Here is a 12,461-nt window from a genome sequence, read left to right on the forward strand (position 1 = left end):
CTGCAGGCAGTACCAATGGGGAGGGCAGTACTGCTGCATACACAGCCCATTCCTTGTCTCTCTCCTGGAACAGACAAAACATTCCAAATGGGGATGAGAAGAGGACATCAGAACTGGAATTTGGTAGCTACAGTGCAATATGATGCAGAATATCATAAAGAATATCCCTAACAACATTTTATATTGTATGTTAAAGCATTTCTGAAAAACCTCTGAATTGGCCAAAGCAGATAGAATTGGTGGAAAGTTTTTGACATATTCCGGTCTAATTATATAGTTTCCTTTCTAAGTACAATTTTTCAGGTCAGAAATCTGATTTATATCTGTTATCATAGAATGCAGGCAAGTCTAATTATATAGTTTCCTTTCTAAGTGCAATTTTTCAGGTCAGAAATCTGATATCTGTTATCATAGAATGCAGGCAAGTTCCAAATATCTAAAATTCTAGCATTCCCTTCTAACAACTCTCAATTATCTTTAGTTATTATTTAACTTCTCAAAAATTTCTGCACTGGCAATATTTCATGGAACAGCTCCCACTACTTAATTACAGCAGAATCCTTTTAATTTTGAATGATGATATGGAGAACCAGGAGACTCTCTAAAAACAATTCATTATATGCACAATAATTGTGCAGTTAAAAAGGCTGATCTTATTCTAAATAGTGGTGAATTAACCAGCAAGTTTACATGGCCATGTGAGAAGAGTAAGAAACAAAAATGCTAGGTGAGTCTAAATGTATGGGTTAGTGTATTTTTAGATACACATCTCTGTTATTTTATATACACCACATACAAAAGGTCAAAACTGTAAAATAAATTGGAAATATATATGACAATATCTGGAACTGTGGACCGAGAAGCTAAATGTCACACCTAATTGACTGTCTCCCTGTAAGACCTTGTAGTACACATCAGTTGATATATGTCTCATATTCCATAAGGTCCTCAAAGGTCCTGTGCCCTGGGAGATTTCCAGGTCCTGTTGTTTGAAGGAGGTCATAGCCAGGGGCAAAGGGAGAGAGGAGGATGGCAGCTTTAGATTCAGGTAGCCACAGGAGAGTCCTGTATTTTAAAAAGCCACGATAGATTTCCCCAGTAATGTTTTATAAAAATGACAACATTCCTTAGGTATTTCAGATTTGATGCAAGTGGGTTACATGGTGGTTGGGATGTTTTATGATTGTCCTCTCAAAATTGCTTCTTATCTAGTTTATATAGGCTTCACTGCAGATGAGGTTATCTGAAATCCATGCAAACCATACTCCTGAGTGGTGATCTGCTGTTATCCCTCATGGAGCTGAGACTAATAATCATTCACAGGTAACCACAAAGCACTCAGTCCGGTGAGTAATGGTGCACAGCAAGTTCCTCAAGATGTATAATAAAGCAAGAAATCAAATTATGGATTCCTAGGGCCAGGACATTGGTTAGAATAAACTAACATAATGCCTCAAAACCAATGGCCTGTACTTATCTACACAAATCAAAAAAAAAGGACTCGGAGCTTAGATCAGAATGCTAGATCTTCCTAATTAATTACAGTGACAATGGTAATACATGAGGGCTCTATCATCAAATTAAGCAATTACAAGAAAATAAATCTCCTGTCTAGCACAATTTGATATATTGCAAATAAAATTTCATTCAAGCTTTATTTTGACATCATGCAGCTTCATTTTGGAGCAGCAAATTTAAGCTGAGATGTAGAAGCAACCAAACTAAGGACTTTTGCCACATCAAGCAAACCTTTACCAAGGTCGAGATGTTTGTGCTACTGAAAGGAAATTTGTCTTTTTTGCAATACATAAATTACATGGTAGTAACTGAGGACATGGGGGTTGAAATGCACAACTGCATTCTTTCCATGGCTCTTATAATATACTCTACCCTGAGGATTTTCTGTGAGTACTCTGCAGGGAATGAAAGGCTAGAGGTCGTGTGAGCGTGTAATGTTCAGGGATGGTGCAAGAAATAAAATATTTCCTTAGAGAGTTCTTTTTAATTAATCAAATGAAATATGTTTGTTATATCTCCAGTGCTGAATGCTTTTGATGTTTTATTCAAAAAGCCACACAATGTCTCTAGGTTACAGTAAAGGCACAATAATTCATGCAGAGGCTTAGAAGCATAGGACAGTAGAAAACAAATATAATAGTGCATTTTTGTCCCTCACGGAAAACTGCATCCACAAGATAATATCGGTTCATTAATTCAGCTGTTTGGAAAACTGCATCCACGACATAATATCGGTTCATTAATTCAGCTGTTGTGGTGCAAGACTGGAGCATGATTTAAGCAGAAAAGGTTTGGTTCCCCAGAAAACCAGGCAAGCAGAAAAATTCCTTCTCTTTTGGAAGGGGAGGTTCATAGTGAGTTTATTATTTTTCTCGTGAGATCATTGATACAAAGTTTTGACACTGGACTGGGTACCCAGTACTATGTTGTCACTGCTCACGAGGTCTATTGTAAATGTAATTTCTTCTCCTCCCAAACACACTACAGAGATGTAAGAAACATCAGAAGGACTGGCTGTTCAAATGTATTGTTTTGTGTCCAAAATTTCACCCAGAAAGGGATGAGTTCTGGTTTTGGCTTGAAGACTGGCCACTAAAATAATTAATCATTTGGCTGGAGAATACCTCAAGGAGAAAATTGGAGGACCTGACAAACAGGATGTAATAATAAAATGCTGCAAATACTGTTTTCTCATCCAGTGAAAAATGCAAGATGTTCTAAACTAAATACGTCATCTCAAGATCCTTTGCATTGATCTGTCAAATGCAGAAAGCATACCAAGCTATGAAATTGGTAACACACCAAGAAAACAGAAAAAGAAATCAAAATTGGTAGTGCCTGACTTTTCCTGCAAAGGTCTGGGTAAGGCAGCAGGGAGCTGCACTCAGCAGTGAGCATGCTGGTCATCTCTCTGAACATACTGCTCCTAGAAGTAGTTGGATAAGGTCCCAGAATGGAAAGTTGGCATTTGGCTAAAAGCTGGAGACAATGGAAGCTATTCCTTCTGCCACGGATGAGAAATTGGTAGTAATTGTTGGCCCTAGTTCATAAGGGTGGTAATCATAAGTAGCTGGAAATCACTGACCAGGAAACAGGCTGAGCTCACCCTGAGGAGCAGGAAGATCTTTAAGGGTTTACACAGAGCAATGAGTTCTCTGTTGTTATTGTCTTTTATCTACTGATATACCCAAGGTGCTGTTTATGACACCTTTTCCGTGAGAGGGAGACAATAAAGGGAACACGATCTTCTTGTGCAAATCATTGTTATTAACAATACATGCAGGAGAGAATAGGGGACGTGCTGAGGAAATGCTTCTGTGACAAATGGGCTGATGGAAAATGAAACAGGTGCTTGGGTGGGGTGGAGACTGCAGGGGTGGGGCAGAAGGGAGCCACTGACAACCCAGGAGAGTGCTCAACAAATGACTCTCTTAGGTCACTTCCATGCACACTGTGAGTTACATGGGTTTAACCTATAAAAGTACATCTGGTGCAGTTTTGGGGAGATAATTGCGCTATATAAATGATTATGCAGGAAGGCTAAATTTCAACAGGGTAGCTTCTACCACTCTGCTACCTAGAGCATTTATCTCTTCCCCTTGTGGAGCATGTGGCCTTTTCTGAGCTTCATGTCAGTGTGAGACCCAGACAAGCATCACACAGCCCCAGTGCCACGGCTGTCATAGGACATGAGCCAGGGCCTGTCCCTGAGGATGGAGAGGAGTGTTGAGCAACCTGGATAGCAGCCTGGTAGCCGGTACACCCTAGTAACTCACTGTACCACAGCCAAATTTGTGCATCTGACAGGTCTCCATGGGGGAGGGCTAGCCTGGAATGATGACCTTAGCAAACACTGTTGGTTTGTCTTGTTTGCCCTCCAGGAAATGTTTATTTACCCAGGCTTTTCCTGAAGAGATGTGTTGCGTGGGATATCCTCAGCTGAGGGATGGGGCATTGCAGTTCAGGGGGTATTTTGCAGCCTACACGTCTGTGCTAATATGTGCTCTTAAAAAGGAAGCAGACATCAAAATCACACTTCTGTCTAATTAGTTTTACCACAATTGTTGGATGTAGCATGCATGAATGCCATCGTAGAAAGAGTTTGACGTTAGCACTTTACTTGGATCAAATGACTTATATTGTACCTTTTCCATATTGTCAGGGTCACTGCCTGCTGTGGTAGCCAACCAGTTGTTTTCCCTTATTTTCTGTGTGTGGGGTACCACAAGAAAGAACAAAATGTTCATAGATTGGGAAAGATGTTAATGGAGAAAGCCAAAATCAAATCCCCTGGTGCAGTGGTACCCTCAGAGCTGTGTGAGTGCACCTTTCAGTGCTGGACCCATCCCATCCCAGGGTTGGGTTCACCTGGGGCTCTCAGCCTGTCATGGGGCTGTTCTCAGCTGTTTTGGTGCTCCCTGGTTAGGGGACTCAAAGTCTTTGTTTTGGCAAGCTTTGGAAGATAAAGATCCTTGCCTGAATACTGACTAGTTTAATGCCAGATTGGATTTTAGCTAGAGAATGGAGAGCAGAGAGGGGCAGTGTGGGAAGCAGCTTGTGGGAAAGGTGCGGCTGCCTGCTGCAGGTTCAGCAAGATCCACTTCTTCACGTTAGGAGTGCTTCCTACATCTAAAGTACCCTTTAAAACCATTACAGAAAACCAGTAATGCTGGTTTCATTTGCTGAAGCCACCTGTCTTATCAAGCCAGATACAACCCTGTAAAACTTAGAGCAGTAGTATATGCCTTGGTGGCAGGTGAATACATCCCCAGTGGAGGTACTAGGGCTCCTCTGCCTGAGGGAGCCAGTTCTGCACGAGCCATGCTCCTGGCTGGCAAAGGCATGGACCACCAGTGAGAGGCAGAAAGTTTGGGCAGCAGCTGAGCCCAGCAGTGGGAGAAGAGCCATGACAGGGGAGCTGCTTCAGCCAACTCCCCAGGATGCTTTTAATCCCCCTGTGACTTTTTGTAGTGACTCCTTTTCCCACCAGTTGCTTCTTATGCACCACTACACAGATTTCTTATTAAAAAAAAAATCACATTGGCATGCTCACTGAAGCAGACTATAGCAGCCTTGTATCTCTGCCCCCAAATGAGACATGGGAGCAGGATGGGAGCAGCACTCAATGGCCAAGGAGGTGTGAAAAACTCCTACCATCAACCACAGGTTTGGGCTGGGAGCTCTTCAGCCGCAGGGAGGGCCTGAAGCGCGTGCGGTCGTTGAAGCTCCAGCTCTTCTGGACCTTGGTGGGGCTGCCCTCGGTGGCGATGTCGGCACTTGGTGAGCGGCGATCTCCCACTGAAGACTGCCTGTTTTTCACACTCTGACCCCGTGGGCTGGCCATCCGCACACGCTCCTTGAAGCTTAGCTTTTGACTGTGAGGGAGAGAAAGAGATTTTATTTCATAGTTCCTTCACTCGGTTTCTTTTTTATCTTTTTTTTTCCCGTTGTATGGTAATTTTAAATAATTTCTAAAAATTCTCATGGTATGAGTCTGTTTCTTACACGCTTTTATTTTCATTGAATATATTTGGGAAGGAAACTGATTTGATGTAATTGGGATTTGATAGAAGCATTATCAATGGCAATCTATCATGCAGTACAGAATAACCTTGTAAAGGAATTTAAAATTACCGAATAGAAACAAATGTCACCCAATTATTATACATTAATATCTATGATTTTTTTCCCTTGAATTTTAAATAGGTTTGTTTCCATCCTAGCCCAGCTCAGTGCATTTCTGGCCACGTCTTCAGATAAACAAAACCAAAATGTATTCTATTGTTACTGCATGCCATGTAGTATTGTCTGGGGTGTTTTTTAAGCAGGCAAAAATACTGTTAGTATATTCATGCTTTTTTAGGATGTGGCACTTCCAACATTTCATATGCATGGTTAGTGATTATTCATATCCAGAATCCCTTGTTACAGCACTTACTTGGACAAGAGAAAACAGGATGTGGCACTTCCAGCATTTCATGTGCATGGTTAGTGATTATTCATATCAAGAATCCCTTGTTACAGCACTTACTTGGACAAGAGAAAACCAAAATGAACAAAGCATCCAAGAAACAGCGTGATGACTGATTAGTGGAGATGTAGTGATACACTGTGTGCTTCCTTGCTGGAGATTAACCTGGGAGCTGACTACATCCAGGTGGTGTTGGACAGGTGTTTTAGGACAGGTACAAGAGCCCAGTTAAGCTCATGACTGTGTCTGCTGGACCAATGGTGACACTGTGGTCTTATGGCTGGTGAATTATAAGCTGTTTTTTTCCCCTGCTGTGCTTATAACCCTCCCATTCAGCCAGCTAAATGTAGGATATGTAATTTTCTACTTCCCACTGCTTAAATTACCTTTGTTTATGTTCAAACATATCTGATGAACATCTTGTGGTCACTGTGACTGTCTGCCTATGCTTTTACATTATTTAACATTTTTGCCTTTGTCCCTTGCTGCAGCAGAAGGCACAGAGGGGAAATAGAAAGGGAGTCTGATACCAAGGTTGGGAAACCTTGTTTTATCTGCAAGGTTAAGTTCAATTGGCTGAACAAGGGAATGGTTATCTTGATCAGTGGTCCTGTTCTTTTGAGGGGAGAGATGATGGGACAATGCAGTAGCTGTTCAGGGGGTGATATTGGCTCTTGCAGTCCCAGTGCACTGTGCAGGCTTTGGTGGGAAGCTTTTAAAATACCTACAGCAAAGACTGTTTACCTGCAAATTATAGTTGTTCTAGAAGATAAGACACTTTCTAGTATTCTCAAAGTCTTTGCATTTAACTTCAGCAGCCCATAAGGTGTTTTCAAGAGAAATTAATTCTGCAGGTAATTAACCAATGCGAAGATGGATTATGTGGTTCTTAGATGTTAAACCTACTGCACTCCAAAAATACAATGTAACTCTGTGAAATGGAAAGTAGTTATAAACTTCTGTGGCCATGAAATGTTGAGATAAACAGTTATCTTTGTACATGCAGAGCAGAGCAGAGCATTTCAATCTGAATACAAACATCGCTGAGGGCAGAAAGGATGCAGTTTGTTGCAGGCAAAACAGATGATGGGAAGCTTATCATGAGATAATTTTCAAGAATGCTAAAAACTGAGCACATTTAGAAAGATTAGATAAATGTGTTTCTATATGGCATGTTGGATCACTTGAAAGAATACCTTTACTATAATTTCTGAGTGTAATCCCCTTCATCCCTTGCCCGAAGTAAGCAATTGTTGAAATAAACACATCACAGTGCTGAAAAATGTTATCTCTTTCCTTTGCAAATTGTTACCCAGGTCTGCAGTACATTGTGCTGTGGCATATGCAATACAAAAGACCCACAGAACCTACTGTTTGAAAGAAAAGTGAGTTCCAAAATTTAATTTTCAATACAAATTACATTTCAAGACTGAATTACATTTCAGCTCAGGAATCTTTTGCATTGTGCAACTTAATGAAAATATAAGCTGTAAAATATTTATTAACCACATTATTGCATTGTCATATTATACAGCATGAGCAAAAGAATATAAATGGACAACTTATAATGGATAGTATTCCTAGGCTTGTGTCCCTTGTGCTTTTTTTAACCCCTCTTATTGTTCAAACTGTACTTTCTATTGAAGGATGAAATCAAATTATACATTTTTTCCCCAAAAAAATCTTAGAGTTAAAAAGTTTCTGAACAGCTTCTTCCTGTTGCACTAATAAAAGTGAAAGGAAAATTGACAAAATAGCCATTAAAAACTATCAGTATAGACCATATTTTTTATAATCCTATTAACTCCAGAATAAAAATGAGAATTTAAAAATGAAATTACAACAGCATACATGCTGTTCTGTCACTTATTTTGTACTAATGAAAGCAATGGCTGCCTTTAAATGACTGGTAGACATGGTTATTTAATCTATAAACAATGAATGGTGGACAATGGCTACTTAACCTAAATATCTTCAGTTCTCCAAATCAAAGCAATAAGGTGAAAGGAAAAAGAGATGATTCATCTGTACTATAGACATTTTTCAAAATTGCAACACTTGAGAATGAAAATATTAATTTCAAATGCAGACCTCATACTTAGAAATAAAATCAAGTCTCCTTGGTAGCAATGGCAATGTACTGGCATGCCAAGGGGCCATGCGAAGGACGCTGCACCATGGAGGGGAACGCAGCTCCTCAATGAGGTGTGGTTTGGAAACTCTGCTTTGCATCTCGAGATGCATTTCCAAAGACACTGATTATAGCAGTTCTCCCCTTCTTGGATCCCTGTTCCTATTTTGAGACTGGTGGGAAATGTTCCTGAAGTCACTGGGTCCTACTCAGAACAGGCATAAATTGTACGACTGGCAGCAGTCGAGAATTAATGCCTGGGAGAAGAAAGCTGCTGCCATGTGCCTCTTCTGTATAACAGATCATGAAGGTGTAACTCAATCAGAGCATTTTGGAGGCATCCTGACCAGGCTTTTTCTCACAGTGAAAGTCCCTTTTCTCATAGGCTATAATCTAGTTGCTGGCTCTGGCTTCTTTGTTGCAATAGTGGTAGAGATGGTGTTAGAATGGAGATAATCTTATGCCTTTTCAAGCATCTTTGGACATTCTGCATTTGAATCAGTAGCCACTGAAGCCTTTAGGGCCCTTTGTTCTGATTTAACATTGGTTGGATCAGCACCGTCCAGTGCACGCTAAAAATCCTTCACCTCTTTCTTGCAAGTGCCTATAGTTGCCTACTATATTTTTCTCTCTCAACTTTTCTCCTCTCTTGTGACATGGTTTCCAAAGGAAATCCCTTGAATCAATGTAAACTTGTTAAATGGCCCTTGGAAATTCACATATCCCCATAGGCTGTCCCAAACTTTAAGCTGAATGTTTGTCCAAAAGGCAAAAATCGTGAGAAAGAATCGGGAAAATGAAATTGACACAAATTCCTGAATCAAATTATAAGGATCTGAGGGATCCACAGCTGTCTCTGGTCATCTCTGCATTCCTTTAGATATGTGTCTGTCCATCATATCTTGTACTGTACATGACTGATCATTTAGCCCAGCTGGTTGATATATATATATGTATTTTTTTCCTATTACAGTCTTCCCTGGCAATGGGCTGGTTGAGATATATATATATTTTCTTCCTATTACAGTCTTCCCTGGCAATGGTAATCTCTTTGGGCCTATCATTGCTCTAGTCCTGCAGGCTGCAAGTAGTGGAATGTATCAGTATCGATAACACTGGAGCCTCGAAGCATCATTTAGTGGAGATCAATTACAGCTGGTAGCTGTGGGAAAGCAAGCAAGTGGCTTTTCTCTATTTGGATATATATATATTTTCTTCCTATTACAGTCTTCCCTGGCAATGGTAATCTCTTTGGGCCTATCATTGCTCTAGTCCTGCAGGCTGCAAGTAGTGGAATGTATCAGTATCGATAACACTGGAGCCTCGAAGCATCATTTAGTGGAGATCAATTACAGCTGGTAGCTGTGGGAAAGCAAGCAAGTGGCTTTTCTCTATTTGTTTGCATTTTGGAAGGTCAGTTGTAGGATCTTACAACTCATTCCTCCTGCCACATGCCCGAGCCGTTCACTTCCCTGGGATAGCAAACGACTTGATAGTTCCTATTTCTTCTCTTTTAAACTCTGCCTTTCCCCCTTTGATTTAGGAAGGAATAGGTGTTTAGGGACACTAGAGGTCACTGTAGCCTCACTGCAGGGGGAACGAACGCTTTGCTGGTCCAAATGACTAGCCTGGATAAAATTTTAATTGACAAATGCCTACAAACCTTTGCTCGCTCTGTCTTCCATGGACCATCTTACCATACTTTTTTTGGTAACTGAGCATGTCTTTCCCTCCCAGTCCCACTCCCCCATTTCTCTGCGCACCTTCCTGCATTTCTGGTCAAGTTTATTTTCTGCTCTGCTTCAGTCTCAGATCTGCAGCACTGCTGGTTGCTACTAGCCACAATTTACAACTTGTTCTTCAGCTTTTCATGCTGAAATGGCTGGTGGAAGTGGGAATAGGAAGAAATTGAAATGAATCAGAAGTAACTGCAGGGCCTGAGGGTGAGGGAGAACGCTTGGGGTCTTGAGACAGGAGCTAAACCTGCCAAAAATTATCACCTGTGGCAAACAACAGCAAGAGATGGACGTGCCAATTTTCAGCACTTAACTTCCAATAACTACAGGTGTGGATTCTGATGGAGTATACAGATGCCATTGCTGAATTTAAGCTACTCCGAACAAAACTTCGCCACCAGTCTCATACTAGGACCATGAACTCAAGAAATGTCATGTTATATCTCATACCTTCAATGACTAATAAGAATTTCAGGTCATAATGCCTTATAGTTCAATGGTCAAACAGGGAAAAAATGTTCAGGGGTTTTATGCATTTTTTCCTTTATCAAAACAGTTTCCAGATGAAAAGAAACTATTTTTTATCTTAATTTTTCTATAATCAATTTGTACTTCTATTGTCATATATATTACTTTTAAAAAGTAAGGAAAAATGCAATCAGCTGGAGTTATATAAATCATGGGTTTCATCCCATATGATCCAGCCATCTAGGAATTGCCACTTTTGGTAAGAGACACAATTTCCACAGAATTCAGCTGAAGCAGATGGTTGATTTCACATGCATTCCTCTACCTTCCAGTACAGGATGCAGGCACAGCTTCAACAGGCTGTGTCCAAGGGGATTCTTCTCAACAACAATTGCACATTTTAGCTGTCGTTATTGCCCACCATGTTATAGCTTAACATTCCCCACTAATTATTAGATGGAGAACTCAACTGTCATGGTTATAAAAATCCTCTTGGACTTGGGGAAATGCCTTTACCCAAATAGTCAACCCCAGTTTTAGATCTCTGCAGGGTAATGCATTCCAAAAGTTGAACTCTCAGGCAGAGAAGGGGAAGAAGGCTTCGGCCAGCTGCAGCGTGCTGCACACTGCAATTGTCCAATGGGATGAGTTTCAGACTGGTGTTACTGCCATTGTGTTAATGGCACTGCAGGCAACAAGCAACAAGGGATTTACAAGCACTTCAAAATAAACAAATTAAGAAACATCGTTTGGAGAAGTAAGGAACTTGAAAGCACTAAGGAGGGGAAAGAAATGGATCATGCACCTGATGTTAGTTGGCATTCTCAAACATCATGTGAATAGGCAGGATGCTGAATACCTATGTCTCCGAGGGGTGTACATCCTGAAGAACTTCTGTTTATTACTACAAAGCTTACTAGGAGTGAGGGGAGATAGAGGACCATGTTACTAAGCATTCCAGTGCTAGGTAAGGGGTTAGGCTTTCCACCTCAAGTCAGCTTATGCATCACTGGCAATTTCTTTTCCATATGGTGCATGCAGAGTGTTTACATTACATCTACTTTTAGAAACAGATATGGTATAGAAGGTGGATAGAATTCTAGAGTATAATTTACTTGTTTCCCTCTCAGAACAGGGATGAGTTTTATCCCCAAGCTCCTATACTGGCAACACTACTCCTTATTGTACCAGAGAGTTGTTGATTCAGACAATTCCCTATTGTCTGAATAGGGAATTTGTATTCAGGCTCACAAGTTACAACACTAGATGGGTGACATTCATGCTTTGCAGGCACCCAATGCATGCCCTACACACAGCTTAAGACTGCTTATGCTCTCAGGATGTCACAAGATTCATCAGTCAAGTTCTAGTTTCCTGCACAGGAGCAATTTCAGCCGTGCTATATAATTGAACAGAAATAAGTATTATTTGTGTTCAGTGTGTGCATTTGCAGATACTGAGAATTTAACATACAGGCTTTTGAAATAACATGCAGAACTCTAGAACTGATTTATAGAAATATCTCATTTGCAGCACAGATACACCAGAGAAGTAGTCTACCAATACTCTGATAAATGATTAATTAGAGTACTAGTGTGTAAAATTCTGGGAAATACAACATATTTTTACTAAAAGCAGTGTGAAGCTACAGAGTCATAAGCACAGCTCTCTCAGCTCAAATGCACAGCAACATTTAGCTATCTAATGAAAGACTGGAGGTCTATACATGACAAAACACAAGATGTAATTTCTGTAAATATACATCAATTTGGTAGGAAAGAAAATAATTAACTCTACCTAAAGCAATACAAGTTTTTCTCCTCTGTTATTAGAATGGAGCACAGAGCAAAGAGCATATTCAGAAAGCAAACCAATGCACTACTTGTGCAAACATATCTTCATTTAAAGAGTGAAACAAGAAGCAGCTTACTTAGTTCACATAGCATCACATGCGAGTCATTCAGCATTGCAGTAAGAAACAGGTAAAATAGTCGAGGACAATTATCTCAAAGTACCTTGCAGCAGTTTGCATTTACATTTTTGCCACAAAGGACCACATACACCACAGGAATTTTCAGGGATACAAACATACCACAATATATCAGCATAAGAACGATAAACATCCACTGACAAAATA

At 40.4% G+C, this 12,461-nt stretch overlaps 1 protein-coding gene across 1 annotated transcript in view; it reads right to left on the bottom strand.

The window, feature by feature from the left end:
• KCNQ5 (potassium voltage-gated channel, KQT-like subfamily, member 5) overlaps positions 1-12,461 on the bottom strand; it is an 82,509-nt gene that overhangs the window by 17,278 nt on the left and 52,770 nt on the right. The window contains exon 9 of the mRNA XM_009084706.1: positions 5,173-5,393. Within this exon, the coding sequence (XP_009082954.1) occupies positions 5,173-5,393 (221 nt within the window). The remainder of the gene's footprint in view (positions 1-5,172; positions 5,394-12,461) is intronic.

The sequence above is a fragment of the Acanthisitta chloris genome, unplaced genomic scaffold (assembly GCF_000695815.1).
Source record: "Acanthisitta chloris isolate BGI_N310 unplaced genomic scaffold, ASM69581v1 scaffold641, whole genome shotgun sequence".
Lineage (NCBI taxonomy): Eukaryota > Metazoa > Chordata > Aves > Passeriformes > Acanthisittidae > Acanthisitta > Acanthisitta chloris.